General features: G+C 36.7%; 1 protein-coding gene across 11 annotated transcripts in view; it reads right to left on the bottom strand.

Moving 5' to 3' along the window:
* The window catches only part of DENND1A (DENN domain containing 1A), a 533,368-nt gene that overhangs the window by 474,376 nt on the left and 40,487 nt on the right, over window positions 1-18,505 (bottom strand). For all 11 annotated transcript variants that reach the window (XM_082467741.1, XM_082467740.1, XM_082467739.1 and 8 more), the window contains exon 2: window positions 14,252-14,322. In XM_082467741.1, coding sequence (XP_082323867.1) covers window positions 14,252-14,322 — 71 coding nt within the window. The remainder of the gene's footprint in view (window positions 1-14,251; window positions 14,323-18,505) is intronic.

The raw sequence follows: 18,505 nt of genomic DNA, 5'->3' as shown, positions 1-18,505 counted from the left end.
TAGGAACAGATGACATTTCCCCAGTTCAGACCCCCGATGACCCTCAACTTCTAGTTTGAAGGATCAAAACAAATGAATCCAACTTTTTTTAAATAATAGTTCAAACTGAGGGGTGCTCTGTGCTGTGTCCTGTGCTTAATTCTTTAGTATTTTTTTTCTCATTTAATCTTTACGATAACACTATGAGGTACTATCACATCATCCCCATTTTACAATTTAGGAAACTAAATAAGACAAGGATAGGACTAAGTAATTTGTCCAAAATCACACAGGGAATTAAGTCATAGGTGGAGTTGGAATTTGAACCCAGATGATCTGATCCTAGAAACCATGCTCTTAACTAGACTTTTGCTAATTATATTTTTGAAGTTTTAGGGGGAAGAGGGGCAGGAACTCCTATTAACCAAAATATTTAGCAGGAAGAGGGAATAAATTAAATGTTCTGCTGAGCGGATTTTCTACTTCGTTGAGAGCCATGATGAAAATATTTTTCATTTCAGTCTTTGTAGAAAATCTTTCCCATATACTTCTGTCAATTTTCCTTTCATACTAAGTACAACCTAACAAACTAATGGAACCCTTTTCCTGTGATGTTCTAGAAGTCAGCTGCAACATTCTGAGTATCAGTGATGATTACCACTGAGGACAGAAAACTGAGCTAAATATACACTAACTATAGACCATATTCCAGAAATGGGCTCTTTTAATAAATCTCTGATACCAGCTTACTTTCTTGGCATTTGGCTCTTCTCACAACTAGACAGTTAAAACAAAACAAAAAAAGAAAAAACTCTGGTAACTGAGGTCTGATCATTGGGTTCTTGTTAAAGTTGAACTGTGACATGAGTAGAGGAAAATAATATGTAGGTTAATCATTCGAAATTATCCATGTGTCCAAAGTGTGCTTTTCTGGAAAGAACTCAGAATTAATCCTACATTTTCTGAAAGAGAAAACTGGTTATTCAGACAGTTTTCTTTTCATCAAGTGAGTTCAATATCTTCACCTCAGTATTGTTCTAGTATTTGAACCATTTCAAAAAGGAATTTAAATTAATTATATCAGAAGGAAAATTTAATCTCTTAACAAAATCACAATTGCAGGAAGTTTTATTGTTTGGAGTTTGTTTTGGTTTGAAGTTTGGGTTTTTGGTTTTATTTTTCATTTAAGGATGATGTTGAATTAAGTCATCACAAGAATGCCTAATTTGTACTTGTTTGTGTGTTAGACATTTTAATACATATTGTCTCTAATTCAGAAATAGGTATAAGTCCCATTTAAACAAGAAGCAAACTAGAATCAGTTTAAATAACTTTCCCAAGGTCAAACAATTAGTTGGTGGCAGAAGAAATCTGACTTCAAAGCCTACAGTCTTTCCATTACATTGTTTCTATTACAAATTATCCATGAAGATACTGACATTGTTATAATCTAGACAGCAATTCATCTGCATCTATTTTCTCTTCAAATAAGGCTTTGTGATAACATAAAATTCTAATGCCTAAGAACACATTAAAGGTTAAAAAAAAAAACTGTCTTAAATCAAGCGATTTATTAAAGTTTCCTGCTGGGCAAAGCAAGCTTATAGCGATAGCTTTTCTGAAGATTTCTTTTTTTAATGAAAGCCTTTGAGGAGACTGCATGTTTTCAATGTAACATAAAGAAGGAAATGCAAAATGTGTTGTGAAATAATACCAAAATAAATTCAAAGGCTAGAATATAATTTCCTAAAAGTTAAAAAAAAAAGTGTCCTAAGCATTTAAAACATGAGGTTCAGTTCCTGTCTTACGGAGCTCACATTCCACTTTCTATAGAGTCCAGCACAGTGCTGAACCTAAAGTGAGTGCTCGAAGAATAAGTGATTAAAGAACTCTAACCAAAAATTAGACGTATGATAATAAGACCTCAGTCATGTATACTCCTGGGGAAATGAGGTTTATGTGGCAGTGTTTGAGAAAGCTGAAGACCTACATTTCTCAGCATTGAAACTTTAACTTTTTGGTTGTAATTCCAAACTACATTATATATCTCACTGCTTTTTTGAAAAGAATATTTTGAATAAAACTTTTTCTTGATGACTGCAATGGACATTTATTTTGGCTGCCTAGCATCCATTCTCCCTTCCTCTGGTAAAAGCACCAGATTTTCCTCTGAGTAACTACCCTGCCCTATTCTCAGGCTAGAGAATCCAAGTGGCACTGAATAGGCCTCCCACATACATACTCCCTCATTCCCCAATCACCATCTGAGTCACCTACCCAAAACCATAATGACTGGTTCATAGATCAGTCTATGACCCAAACGAGGCCTATTACAATGGTCCTTGGGTTAATGGCTCAGAAAAACATAAAACACTCTTCTTCCACTTGGGTGACTAAATTGGTAGAATATAATCTTCAATTTGCTAGTAGCCATCTTTGCCATTATATAGGGAGCACCTGCCCAGAAATGAACCAAACACAGACAACAGAAAACCAAAAGATAAAGATATGACAAATCTATGAAAATATATGTAGAACACCTAGATCCAGCAAAACCCAAAGCCAGTTTTACCACTGCAACTTCTCAGTATTGAGAGCCAACAAATTCCCTTTTTTGCTCAAGCCAGATTTCGTTGGGTTTCTGCCACTTACAACAAAGAGTCCTAATACAATGATTTAATGTCATCAGCATAATCAGTAACTGTGCTGATCAATATAATACAGAAGAATCCTCAGGGCAAACCAAAGCACATAGGGCATAAGCTAAGTGCTTTCCCATGAATAAAAGATTTAAGTTTGAATGCGTGGATTCTGAGAAATCTACTTTGGCTAGTTACTTTTACTTACTTCCCATTTTTCAGCTGTGTTAAGACTGATAACAATTGTTGGACAGCAGAGTTCTACACAGATAGGAACTCTTGCCTTAAATAAAAATAACATCGTAATTTAAAATAACAGCTACTCTGGAATAAATCTAACAAAAATACATACAAGAACTATATGAGGGGAACTACAAAAAACTCTGATGAACAAAATCATAGAATTAAATAAATGGAGATATATTCCATGTTCACAGATCAGAAGACTCAATATTGTCAAGATGTCAGTTCTTCCCAACTTGATCTAAAGATTCAATACAAAAACGAACAAAATACCAGCAAGTTACTTTATGGATATCAACAAACTAATTCTGAAGTTTACAGAGAAAGGCAAAAGGCCCAGAATAGCCAACACAATATGAAGGAAAAGAACAAAGTTCAAAGACTGACACTAACTGACTTCAAGACTGACCATAAAGCTATAGAAACCAACACAGGATGGCATTGGTGAAAGAATAGACAAATGGATCAATGGATCAACAGACAGCCCAGAAATAGACCCACAGAAATTAGTCAACTGATCTTTGCCGAAGCAACAAAGGCAATACAACGGAGCAAAAATGGTCTCTTCAACAAACAGTGCTGGAACAGCTGGACATCCACACTCAAAATACTGAATCTAGACACAGACCTTTCTTACATCTCTCACAAAAATTCTCTCAAAATGGATCATGACCTAAATGTAAAACACAAAACTATAGAACTCCTAGAAGATAACATAGGAGAAAACCTACATGATCTTGGTTATGGTGACCACAAACATGACCCAAGAAAGAAATAATTGATAACCCAGATTTCATTAAAATTAAAAACTTCTGCTCTGCCGAAGACAAAATATCTGGACAATGAGAAAACAAGCTATAGATTGGAAGAAAATATTTACAAAAGACACATTTGATAAAGGACTGTTATCCAAAATATACAATGAATTCTTAAAGCTCAAAAATAAGAAAACAAACAACCCAATTTTAAAAATGGGCCAAAGGTCTTAACAGAAACCCCCTCACCAAAGAAGATACACAGATGGTAAATAAACATATGAAAAGATGCTCCACATCATATGTAATCAGGGAGATGCAAATCAAAACAATGTTATACTACCATATACCAATTAGAAAGCCAAAATCCAGAACACAGACAACACCAAGTGCTGATGAGGATATGAAGCAGCAGGAACTCTCATTCATTGCTGGTGGGAGTGTAAAAGGGTACAGCCACCTTGGAAGACAGTTTGGTGGTTTCTTACAAAACTGAACATACTCTCGCCATACAATCCAGCAATCAGGTTCCTTGGTATTTACCCAAAGGAGTTGCAAACTTATGTCCACATGAAAACCAGCACATGAACGTTTATTAGCAGCTTTATTCATAATTGCCAATACCTGGAAGCAACCAAGATGTCCTTTAGTAAGTAAATGGATACATAAACTGTGGCACATCCAGGCAATGGAATATTATTCAGCACTAAAAATAAATGAGGCATCAAGCCATGAAAAGACATGGAGGGACATTAAATGCATATGACTAAGTGAAAGAAACCCATCTGAAAAGGCTACATACAAGTATGATTCCAACTATATGACATTTTGGAAAAGGCAAAACTGGAGACAGTAAAAAGATCAGTGGTTGGTGGGAAGGGGACAGTGTGTGGAGGGCAAGGGGGGCTAAACAGGTAGAGCACAGAGAATTTTTAGAGCAGTGAAAATACTCTGTGTACTATAATGATGGATACATGTCATTATACATTCGTCCAAACCCACAGAATATACAACACCAAGAGTTAACCATGACATAAACAACGGACTTTGGGTGATTATGACGTGTCAATGTAGGTTCATCAATTGTAACAAACATACCACTCTCGTGGGGAATGTTGATAATAGGGTAGGCTGTGCATGTGTGGGGCAGGCGTATACAGGAAATCTCTGTATCATCCTCTCAATTTTGCTGTGAACCTAAATCTTCTCTTAAAAAAATTAAATCTTTCAAAATAAATGATAAATAACAACAGCTCCCATTAATTAAGAACTTTCCATGTCCCACGCACTGTGCATTTTACTTTAATCCTTTCAACTGAATGAAGTAGGTACTATTAGGACCCCAATTTTATAGTTGAGAAAAATGAGGCTCTGAGATTGGCATTTTGTGGCAATTAAAAAAAAAAAAATCAAACTCGCTGCTCGCACGGATTTTATTGTTTAGTGGATCAATGAATTCCTACTCCACCTAGAGGGCCATAGCCCTAACAGGATGAACCACAGTTACAGCAAGAAGAACCACACTGTTGTGAATAAACCAAAAATTGTGAGGCGTCCCTATTTTGCAATTTAGACCCAGATGGCCCCTAAATCAGACACGTTAGAAACAGGAAGAAATTGGGACTCAGCTTCAAATAACTAAACATTAAGAAAATATATTGCTCACTTTTGGTTACTTTGTAAGAACCGCAATTCAAAGTCATTCTACATACCAATTTAGAGCATCAACACAGTGTAATAAAAAAACACAAGCTTTAAGCAAGGATATACAACTAAGGTAAAATTCAAAATGTGGTTTCAGTAGAAAAAAGCAACTTGAGAGGCATGCAGGAGGGCTTCAGAGATACAAAATGTTTTATTTCTTGAGTGGTAGGTGCATGCATTTATCTTTATTCTAAGTTGTGTCACAGTTTTCATAAACTTGTTTAAAGAATACAGTCATATTGAGTTCAAATCCCAACTCTGAACAAGTCACTTCCTATCTGTAAGTTTTAATCATTCAATACTTATTGAGGGTCTACTACGTGCCAAGTACTGTTCTATTCAATAGATGTTAGAATATACAGGTACAAGAAACAATTTCTGCTCTCATGGAACCCCACTTTTCTTACCTATGCAATTGAGATAATACTTCTTACTTCATTAGATGGTGGGCAAAAGCTTTATTACAATGAGCTCTCACTAGGCTCACCTCTAGTTTAAAGAAATGATCACTGTAACAATCCTAAGATATAAGGCACACTGTAATTCTCAAAGCTACCCCTGACCTTTTAAAATCAGCTTAAAAAGTACAGTGAGATGAGGTTCCACGCCTCTATCCCAAACAAGATATTTCCTAACTGGCATATCAGGTACTTAGAGTCAAGAGAAATTACAAAGATTTTTAAGTAATCTGTGTCTTTTGAGCGAGTGGTAATTCGTCCCTACTACACTACTACAAATCAGGATCCATACCTTAATACTCCATAAAGTGGATTCAATTTCACTGGAAAGTTCAGGAGAAGCAAAACAAAAGCTAAAGTAATCGTGCTGAATAAAAAAAAAAAAAAAAAAAAAAAAACCCTAGAAGAAACTCTTGTACATAGGAAAAGACAAAAGCTCTAATTCAAAAGGTACATGCACCCCAATGTTCATAGCAGCACTATTTACAATAGCCAAGACATGGAGACAACCCAAGTGCCCATCAACAGACGACTGGTTTAGGAAGAAGTGGTATATATATATATAGTAGAATACTACTCAGCCATAAAAAAAGAATGAAATATTGCCATTTGCAGCAACATGGATGGACCTAGAGAATATCATAGTAAGTCAAAGAAAGACGATATACAATATCACTTATATATGGAATCTAAAAAATAGCACAAATGAATCTATATACAAAACAGAAACAGACTCGGATATAGAAAACAAACTTACGGTTACCAAAGGGAAAGAGGGAGGGGGAGGGATAAATTAGGAGTATGCAATTAACAGATACAAACTATTATATATAAAACAGATAAGCAATAAGGATTTACTATATGGCACAGGGACCTATATTCAATATCTTGTAATAATCTATAAATGGAAAATAGTCTCAAAAAATATATATATTCAAATATATATATTCGTATAACTGAATCACTGCTATACACCTGAAACTAACACAATACTGTAAATCAACTATACTTCAATTTAAAAAAAAAAAAAATGAAACCCTTGTACCTTTCATGAATGGTAACTGCCTCTCCCCTAATTTTCTCTATAAGCCTAATTTTTCTCCCCCTACATTATCTTATTTTTCTTACTGCATGCGCAGGTCATATTAGCCAGTTATTTTGGGGAAGATGCCACAGGAATGAAGTTAAAATCCTGTTTCTACCACTTGTGGTTGTCCAACTTGGACAACTGCATTAACCTCTTTGAGCCTCAGTTTCCTCAAAAATAAGACCCATCTTAGAGGGTTGTTCAAGGCTTAAAAGGAATACTAAAAGAAAAGTGACTGGGACATAATAAGAACTCAATAAAAGTTAGCTATTTTACCACCGTTCTTCAAAAGTTTGCTGTGATTTATTATCCTATTATTGAAAAGAAATAAGATGATAAAATTTTGTTAATACCTCTAAGAATATTTTAATCTGAGGTAAAACAACTCTCAAAAGGGCTTTTTTCCTCCTCCACTTCATCTTTAAAGAGAAAACATAAATTGTTTATTTTTCAAGTCAATTTTTAAAAGATATCTAATGATGTTGATCATACACTGATCACAGGCAAAGATCGCAGAACCTGAGTCCTATAAAATGAAAGCTTAAATGCAGAGCAACAAATCAGGCTCTCAATACCTTAAGTTGGCCAAGACTCAGTTTTCTTCATGAAATTGCTAATACAGAAATGTGAACAGATACTTAACAGAGATTTTAAAGCCAGGTGGTTTTTTGTTGTTGTTTTTTTTAAGGTTACTACTCAACTCCGAGGTAGCTGAAAAAACTCAGTTAACCAAAGCACCATGTCTTAAGCGTTCTTTTCACACGGTACTCACAAGAGTTTCTTAACTTGACTACTTTTTTTAAAAGTGGCCATTGGACTAAGGTATTAAACACACTGGGAGGAGAGCAGACACAGAGGGAGGCTGGTCTGGGGAACAGCCTTGAGAACCTGATGCTGCCACTCCCAGTGCAAAGTGGCTGCCCAAGAGTGCCTGCAGCAGGCTCAGAGATGCCAGCTGTAACGAGACACTTGTATTTGAAATGCAGTCCAGAGTTTCAGCATGCCAGTACCATCTGATCATTGGACTGGGCAAGCTCATCCCTCTTGCAAGAGCACCCTCTTTCGAGACCTTCAGTCAGACGGGCTGAACTCAGCTCTGGGAGCTTTCACAACTGGAGGTGACTGTATTCATTTTCTGGTGGGTTCTTGAACAAATACATAAATCGGAGTACACAAAATGAAACTGGCAAAAAAAAAGAAAGCACTAAAAAAGTAAGAACAAGATAAATCAAAGATCTACTCAAAATGATCCTACTTCTTTTTAAAACATTAAACTCACGTACCTAAATAACAAGATTATACACAAAAGATGTTCACTGGCATTATTTACAACAGAAGAACCCTGGAAACAATCTAAAGATGTAATTACGAGTAAATACAGCACATAAACATGATGTCATAATTTATAGCAACTAAAATGATTTTTACAAAGCTATATTAATAATTATAGGAAAAGTTTAATGATTTGAGGGAGAACAAACAAGGAAAACACACACATGTAGCAGAAGTTGGGGGGAAAAGTTTATATATTTACACACACACACATACACACACAAAAGAAGGCTACAAGGAAATAAATCAAAACATTAACAGTAGGGCTTCCCTGGTGGCGCAGTGGTTGAGAATCTGCCTGCCAATGCAGGGGACACGGGTTCGAGCCCTGGTCTGGGAAGATCCCACATGCCGCGGAGCAACTAGGCCCGTGAGCCACAACTACTGAGCCTGCGCGTCTGGAGCTTGTGCTCCGCAACAAGAGAGGCCATGACAGTGAGAGGCCTGCGCACCGCGATGAAGTGTGGCCCCCACTTGCCGCAACTAGAGAAAGCCCTCGCACAGAAACGAAGACCCAACACAGCCATAAATAAATAAATAAATAAATTTTAAAAAAAAAAAACATTAACAGTAGTTATTACTGAGTAATAATTTTTCTCTTCTTTATAATTTTTAAAAATTTCTAAAAATTTATACATAGTCAAAAACTAGTAAGAAAACAAGCTACTAAAAATTTAAAGATGAATATGGGCTTCCCTGGTGGCTCAGTGGTTAAGAATCCACCTGCCATTGCAGGGCACATGGGTTTGAGCCCTGGTCCAGGAAGATCCCACATGCCGCAGAGCAACTAAGCCCGTGCGCCACAACTACTGAGCCTGCACTCTAGAGCCCGCGAGCCGCAACTACTGAGCCCATGTGCCACAACTACTGAAGCCTGAGCACCTAGAGCCTGTGCTCTGCAACAAGAGAAGCCACTGCAATGAGAAGCCCGCGCACCACAACGAAGAGTAGCCCCCGCTCACCTCAATTAGAGAAAGCCCACAGGAAGCAATGAAGACCCAACACAGCCAAAAAATAAATAAATAAAATAAATTTTAAAAAAAAATTTAAAGATGAATAGAAAAAAATACACACCAGGGATAATCTGCCAATATGTACTCAAATAATTGGAAAATTTTTAGTATATTTTTTTTATTTACAATGAGAACATAATATACCACAGTATAAGAAAAAAATCATAAGAATGAAACTCTCACAGAAATTTATAGAACAAAATGTATACTAAATCCTCCAATTAAAGACCCATAAAGTAGTTTCAGTGCTTTCTAACCCACCTTCTCACAGCAGGGAATTAAGCCCTCTGGGTGATGCAAACAAACTTCAAAGAGAAGATTATGCCCAGACACTAGTACTGTATAGCGTAAGGTTTGTATTTAAGTTTGCTCAGATATTTTGGCAGAGATCAGAGATGCAGATCCAATGAACAAAGACTAATTTTAAGACACATTCTTTGCAATCATCTAAATGGCAAAATGGTATCAGAAAAAGGCAGATATAATAAGTTGTATAAAAAAAAAAGGTTGTAGAAGTAGACAAAAGTTACCTAAAATCAAATACTAAGTGACAGCTTACTCACTGGTATTAGCAACTAGGAAATCTTACGAATTCCCAAAGAAAGTAAGCAGCACCATGAGTTCAGTTTGTGTACCCAAATTTTATTTGCACAATCTTTGGAAGATGTCCCACTCAGTGCCACAGGTCTGGATGCAATATCTAAGTAGAACTGACAGAATACATGTCCCTTCCATGGATGTCATGGAATGCTTTCAGAGCAAAGAACACATGAGAGTTGACAATACTTTCACTAGTTCAGACATTAAAAGTAATCGATGGGAAAAAGAACTGTCTTTAACGTCTAGTAGTATTTCTTACCAGCCTTTCTCACATTTGTCATCCTTTCATTGTGAGGTAATTTTTTAGGTATTATTTAGAAGCACCTGACCATTTTATAAAAACACATTTTATGTAGAGGAATAGCATATCTTAGTAATTTGGTTTTATTTAGTTTCCCAATTTTTAAAAATCATGGATAAGGAATCAAATTTAAGTTTAGCTTTTCTGGATATTAATCATCTAATAGAAAATTAAAATCCTTGATATATTAAAGAATGTGAAAGACAAAACTATAAATTTCTCAGAAGAAAATATAGGATAATAGCTTCATATCTGTAGGGTAAGAAAACATTGATAAACTGTAGATATGAAAATCAAGAAGTTTTGACCAAAGATACCAGAAAGAGAGGGAAAGACAAACCATAGAGTAGGAGACAATATCTACAACACACTTGACCAGATAATTAATAGTAGCAGGACAAACAATTTCTTATAAATCAACAAGGAAAAGATAGAAAACAATTAAAAAATGAGTAAGCCTTGAACAGGCACTTTAAAAAGAAAGGTATTCACGAGGTCAATAAGCGTATGAAAAGGTGCTCAATCTCATTAGTCACCAGGAAAATGCAAATAAAAACAACAAGGAGATACTACCACACAACTATCAGGTTGGCCAAACCCAACAAATTTAATTGTATTAAGGACTAATGAAGATGTTGAACAATAAAGACTATCAAACACTGCTGGAGGGAGTGTAGACAAGCACAATCAACTCTGAAAAACAGTTTAGCATCATCCAGTAATCAAATATGGTACATATCCTATGTAAAAGTATGTTTACATGCTCAGGGATTTATGTATAAAGATCACAGCAGCATTGCTTGTAATAGCCAAAAACTGCAAACAACTTCAAGTGCTTTAACTGTAGAATGAATAAACTGTGATACAATCTTAAAGTGTATTACACTGCAATGAAAATAAATGACACACAACAACACAGAGGACCCTTACAGACTTGAGCAAACAAGCAGCAAAACTACATACAGAATAATTCTATAAAATTCAGAAACAGGCACTACTAAATAAAATTTTTCAAGGAACTATACTTATGTGGTAAAACTACAAAGAAAAACAAAGAAATGAGTATCATAAAAGTCAGGATAGTAGTTACCTCTGGAGAAGGGGAGTGGAGGGACTTCTGGGGCACTGGCCAGCCCCACCTCTAACATTTACAGGGCCTTGGCAAGAGTACAAACAGAGGCCCACAAACCATATGTCTAAATATTTACAAGATATGAAATAAGCTAACAAACTATTAAATAAAATACATTCCATCCTCCTATCATAACTACTTGGAAGGCCAGATTCACACTGAAAATTCTGGGATTCCTTAGAGTTCCATGTAGAAACATGGTTCAGGGAAAACTGGCCCCTGGCCCACTGTCCATCTCCCCCTTTTCCATCCCACACTGCCAGGAACCTCACACACAGGGATGCAGTCACCTCTACTCACAAGCCCAAGCTCCATCACATACCCTACTCCCCACAAACAGATACCCTTAGGCCACTCCTTGGGCCTAGGGGTGTGTACACCAGTAGCCAGTCTACCCTCAGAAGGACAAACCCTAGGGAAGACTCACACAGACTCTGGAAATAAGCCTGGGGCCATTGGGTCAAGAAATTCTTAGATCCTAGGTATTCAAAGTTTGTCTAGGATGGAAGGGTTTGGGCTCTAAATGAGCATGTCCCATAGGCCCCACAGACTCCTTGCCTGAAAGGGGCACTTCAGAAGAGGGCCAAAGCAGGGCCTTCTAAAGTATAGGGCTAGGGCAGGGGATTTCTTGCCAGGACCAGAATTTCCTTAGAACCAGGCAATATTATTTGTCTTAACCTGAATAGCAGTAACATGGGTACTCACTTTATAATTATTAAACTGTACACAAAAGTTTTATGCACATTTTTCCACAAATAATGGGATGGACATCATGTCCCTGCTGATATGATACACTGAGAAGGATACTCCCTTTATATCCCTTTGAAATACTCCCACACAAAATCCATAACCTAATCTAATCATGAGGATACAATCAGATTCAAACCCAGGGACTCTCTACAAAACAAGAGACCTAATTTCTTCAAAAACATTTCATAAAGGGTTTAAAAAAAAACAAGGTTGCAAAACTGTTCCAGACTGAAAAAAACTAAACAGATGTGAAAACTAAATGGATTACATGATCCTGAATTCTGCATCAGAGGCGAAAGTGCTATAAAGGATATTATTGGGACAACTGATTAAACATGGACAAATGACATTAACTTTCTTATTTTGGTAACTGTATTGGAGTTATTTAAGAAAATGTCCTTACTCTTAGGAGATATATCCTGAAGTATTTAGGGTTGAAGGGTCACAATGTCTGCAACTTACTCTCAAAAGGTTCAGCAAAAAATACACACAGTAATAAAGCAAATGTGGCAAAACAGTAACAATTGATGAATCTAAGGAAAGGGGGGTATGCACTTAACTATTCTTGTAACTTTTATCTTTTAAAATATTTTCAAAATTTAAAGTTTTTAAAAAAAGTAAACTAAAGGGTTAAACAAGAAAAGAGTTGTCTACAGGGAGAGGAATTAGATGACTGAAAGAAGAGGATAAGGTAAAGACTTTTCATTTTGTTCCTTTTTCTTATTTGTACTCATCAAACTTTGTTCACATTCCCCAAGAAAATTCATCTTAACTTTGGGGGAAAAAATCCTACAGCATTGAAAGGGAGAACATTAGCAACTGTAGAAATAAAAGCTTTTGTCCTTAAATCTGTCAAATCACAGCCGTCACCAACTGGTTACTCTGACGAGTCAGCTCACAGAGGTACTGCTGCACGAACACACCTAGTATCAGCTACTTCCCTTCCCAATCCAATGGTTTGCACAATTAGAGGCATAACTTAAGATGAATATTAACATTCTACTTATAGAATGACCATAAGTTTATAACATGTTTCACAGCCTTCATGAAATAATCCAGAAAGTGGAGCTCACGCAATTCTCACTTTTGATATTGAGAAATGCATTCATTTTAACAAATATTGGTGACATTGTGCAAAGCCCTGCAGATGACATGGAGAGATGTGTACAACATGGTCACTGCCCTCAAGAAGGCAACTTAGTAGAGTGAAGAGGACTTGAACCTAAAACCCTGGCTATTCCACACAGTAGCTGTATAATCTTGGTAAGTTATTTGACCTCTCAGATTCTGTTTTCTCATAGGCATAATGTTGATACCATCCAACTATCTTTAAGGGTTGTACTGTAAGGACTGACTATGTATGTCAAGCATGTAGGACAACAGAACAACAGATACTCAATAAAAGGTAACTATTTTATGAGTATTACAATCTAATTAAAATAACGAAGTAGAAAATATGTCCAAGGTTTGTATAGCCAATTACGGGCATAACTACCATTGGAATCCTGATTACCCCAAGTTTCTAATCCAAATAAATTCATTCTCCATAAACACCAAATAATACATGCAACTGTTGGTGTGTGGACCGAGAGTTGCTCCCTAACATACCTTTGGCAAATGCATCACTCTCTTAGGCACCAGCAAAAAGAACACTAGGTCAGAAGGTTATTTTTACTCATTAACCAAGAAGGATTTTAGGTCAAGAAGTGATTTACTCAGCCTGCACAAGATACTCTAACCTTATCCAAGACGCTGTTGTTCAGGAATACATGTCCAAATTAGTCCAAAAGCTAAAGCCAGAGGAGGTGTTTCCTTCAACTAATTTCCAACCTTTTTTTAACCAGCTGACAAAATTTACTGAACTAAATCCATTTCAAACATCTCCTTCCAGTTTAGTGGCAGAGATTTCCCTTTATATTATTTTGTAACCTAATTCTAAACCTTCCTTATTAGCAAGGTGACAATATTTCATACTAAATAGTTGACTTCCAGGCATCTCCGAAAGATACAAACCAAAACCCAATGATTACAATGAATAAAGCCATATTTCAAGGCTGTTATAGTAAAACTCTTAATTTAAATTGTTCACTGCAATTATTCTCCATTCCCTAGGATGATGTGGGCACAGATAAAAGGGAAAGACACTTAAACATACTTAAAGATAAGTAACAGTTTAGAATATTCACATATTATCCGATATGCATGGCTAGCTCATACAATAAACAAACACTCCATATCATAATGGAACATGCAAATACCTGAAACAGTGCCACCTGTCCTAGGATAGGCCACTTCAACATACACTTCAAACATGGTCTCTGGGTTTTGCCTATAAAAGAAACAGATTGTGATTACTGACAAGTATTTAGGGAGCATGGTATAGAATATGCAGGCTGTGGTATAGGGCAGACCTTGATTAAAATCATTAGCTCCACAACTTAATGGCTGTGGAACTTTGGACAAGTTACTCAACTTCTCTGAGCCACGCCCTCCTAATCTATGAAATGAAAATACCTAACCAGAAGAATTATTGTGAAATGTAAAGAAAACACACAAAAATTGCCTAGGGGCTTCCCTGGTGGCGCAGTGGTTGAGAATCTGCCTGCCGACGATGCAGGGGACATGGGTTCAAGCCCTGGTCTGGGAAGATCCCACATGCCGCGGGGCAACTAGGCCCGTGAGCCACAACTACTGAGCCTGCGCGTCTGGAGCTTGTGCTCCGCAACAAGAGAGGCCACGACAGTGAGAGGCCTGCGCACCGCGATGAAGAGTGGCCCCTGCTTGCCACAACTAGAGAAAGCCCTCGCACAGAAACAAAGACCCAACACAAGCCAAAAATAAATAAATTAATTAATTAATTTAAAAAAAAATTGCCTAGATACAACGTTGGGCACATAATAGCTTAGCCATTATTATGATTTTACAGATGTCATATTTCCAGTTTACACAGCTGGATCTCCAAAACCATAAATAGAATTTTGAGGAAACTCAAACCAAGGCAACACTAGCACAAAGTAACCTTCTCCCTCATACGCCAGGACAAAATATTCAGGTGAAGTTAACTTGCTTATTTACAGGTTTTAAAGACTCAAGAGAAACAGTATCCTATCTCATTAGGCTATAACAAAGACAGGATGCTAATAGGGGGCTTTGCCTAAATCGGCAATGGCAAGTATATGAATGTTCATTATTATATCCTTTTACCTTTTTATGTCATAAATATTTTATATTAAGTTTTTAAAAGATCATAGCACTAAGAGAATGTTAACAGTTGTTCATTCTGAGTGATAAGAACATTGGAGTTATAGTATCTTCATATTTTCTCTTTGATTCTAAAACTACAATAAAAAGATTATTTCCAGATTGCATGAAAATTATTTAGTAGAAGAAAATGTTACACATTCAAACATCTATGACTGAATTCTATTTTAAACCTGACAACAAAGCTCAGAGAAGAAACTTTCTGAGTTGCCTAATCAGATCTAAGGCTTAATTTCAATCAACTAAATACCCTGAATTTGCCCAGTAGATTCCACTTTTCAAAATAACTATCTCATTTATCTCATTTCATCCTCATTATAATCCTATGAGGTATGTGGATCAGTCATCACCCTCACCATACAGGTGAGAAACCTGAAGCAAAGAGATTCTAAGTGACTTGTCAGTAGTCTCACAACTAGTTAGAAACACAAACACAGCCAGAGCTGCAACTCAGACCTCCTGGCGCTCAAACTGTTTCAGTGATTCTAAGATGAAATTTTTTCCCCACATTTTCCCAAGTCTTACAATCTATTGCATCTTACAATTCTAAATGGCAACATTTTTTTCTTTCTTAGTAGTACATATAATAACAGTACATCTTATAAATAATGGCATCTTAGACTCAGTAAAATATGGTAATACCCCCTCTACTTCCTCAGGGGTAGTTGTCTGTCAATCAGGGATCTACTTATTTCTCATGTGAAGGATCATTACTTCCTCACTGAGGAGAAATTTGTGCTTGTGCTTTAAATAAGTACCTAGAGTGAAAAGAGTTGGCTGCTCTAAAAATCAAGGAATTTAAATATACCTTTGTCAAATATAATTTTTAAATTAGACATTAAATCAGAGTATCTTACTTAACTAAATAAAAGTAAACTCAAGTTTTAAGAAAGCTGTTTAAAAATGTTTTCGTGCTTTTTTTTTTCCTGCAAGAGAGTAGAAAAAGACCTGCAAGGTCAGCATCATTTGGTCACCAAAACATTTGTGGAAAATACCATATGGAACATCCCCTTCATTCAAATAATCTCAAAGTAGAGGGCTTGTTGAAAGAAAGGAATGTTCTAAGGTCATCTGAAGAGTACCAGGAAGATTCCCTCTAAAACCTAAAAATATCTTTAAGCCTATTTTGCAACTGGCTGAATTTCATCTCAGAATTTCATTCCTCTGGATTAAGATAATGGCTTTCAAAATGTATTCTGCAGGACCCTAGGACTCCATGGAGATTCCACGCATATTTTACCCAAATGTCCACTTTTAAGTTTATTTTTCCCCATTTAAAAAATTGAAAGGAAAAAACATGAGCATACAAAGGTGTTACATACCAAATTTTTTAACACTGGAGCTCCGACATGTTAATCTGTGCCACTAAATTAAGGTGGTTTGGACAGATCTGCTATCTCTCTAAGCGAAGAACATCCTAATGTTGTCTAAACTCATTATCTCTGCTTCTTCTCCTCCCTTTCTCTTTAACACACTTCAACCAGCTTCTGAACCCACCACACCACTGAAACAACTTGTCATGATCACCAATGACCTCCACATTGCTAAAATGTGCCAAAATGGTCAATTCTCGATGCTTGTCTTAACCTCTCAGCAGCATTTGACACAGCTGATTGATTTGCCCTCCTTCTCCAAACACTGTCTTCACTTGCCTGCCAGGACATCACTCTCAACTGGTATTCTTCCTGCCTTACTGGCTGCTCCTTTGCTGATTCCTTCTCACATAAGCTCTCCTACCCTCGAACTTAGTGCTGGACCTCTCCCTGTCTACACTCATTACTTAAATGATCTCATTCAGTCTCACAGCATTAATTACCAGGCAAATGCTGATGAGCCCCAAAGTCCTGTCTCCAACCCAACTTCTTCCCTGACCCCAGATTCCCTTAGCCAACTGCCTGTTCAACATCCGCATCTGGATTTCTAAGAAGCATTTCTAACTTAACAAATGGCACTTTTCTTCCTCAGACCTGCATTTCCTGATATCCACCAGTTAAGCAGGAAAAAAAAAAAAAAAAACACCAAACTCAGTTCTGGAGATGGATGGTGGTGATGGTTGCACAAGAATATGAGTGTACTTAATATCACTGAACCATACACTGAAAAATGGTTAGGCTGGTAAATTTTATGTTATGTGCATTTTACTATAATTTTAAAAATGAGAAGGAAAAAAGTCCTTACAAGGTCCTACATTATCTGGCCTCTGCCTGTCTCTCCAATTTCATTTCATACCTCTCTCTCCTTGCCCACTGCACTCTAGCCATACTGGCCTTCTGTCTGCTCCTCAACACACCTAATTCATTCCTATCTTATAGCCTTTTGTACTGATCTTCATATAGGTGGTCCTTCCTGTCATTCAAAATAAGGCTTATACCTGACCTCCTCAGAAAGGCCCTCCCCAACACACTCTCTACCATCGAATTTTAATTCCCCACATCACACCAATCACAACCTGTTTCCCTCCTCTAAATGTAAACTGCAGGAGAGCAGGGATTTTTGTCTGTCATACCCACTAGTTTTTCCCAGGTACCTAAACAGTGCCTGGCACATAGCCAGAATCAAATAAATACTGAGAAGGAATAAAGGAAGTACAGACTAGCTTTCCTGGGGTCTAAAGTATTTCAATAAATGACTGGAGTGATTATACACTTTTATGACTCAAACTTTAGCATGTTAAAAGATAGATTTGAAGCCCCACCTCCAGGGTTTCTGGGGTAGGACCCAAGAATTAGCATTTCCAATAAGTACCCAGGTAATAGTGATGCTGCTGGACTAGTGATCACACTTTAAGAACCACTGATCTAGTTAAATGGAATTCTTCTTCCAAATAATTTGTACATATAACATAAACATAAGGTATACCTCAATAATCCATCATTCCAACAATGCTTTTGCAATAAAAGATTTCAGAGAAAATAAGCATTTGTGGAAGCAATTAAGCTAACTTCTAGTGTTACCCATAGTTACTGCCTCATTGTAATGCATAATAAAACTACCTAAGTTTCTTACTCAGTTCAAATAGCTGCCAGAGCTCTATTACATGGAGCCAAAGATTATGACAGTCTCTTTAGGGGAAAAAAAAAAAGCAAAAAGCTGACTACAACCCTAAAAACAAACTGGACTATACAAGTTATAGTCATGCTCATCCATGATCATTTACATGTTCATTACAGAAGAAGTAGCGACTAATGTTGTGACATTGTGACAAGTTATATAACATACCAACAAATATACGTAAGGGCCAGTGAAGCCAA

The sequence above is a fragment of the Balaenoptera physalus genome (assembly GCF_965194825.1).
Source record: "Balaenoptera physalus genome assembly, chromosome: 7".
NCBI lineage: Eukaryota > Metazoa > Chordata > Mammalia > Artiodactyla > Balaenopteridae > Balaenoptera > Balaenoptera physalus.
The sequence above is the reverse complement of the archived record's forward strand: the minus strand, read 5'-3'. Positions and strand labels throughout refer to the sequence as shown.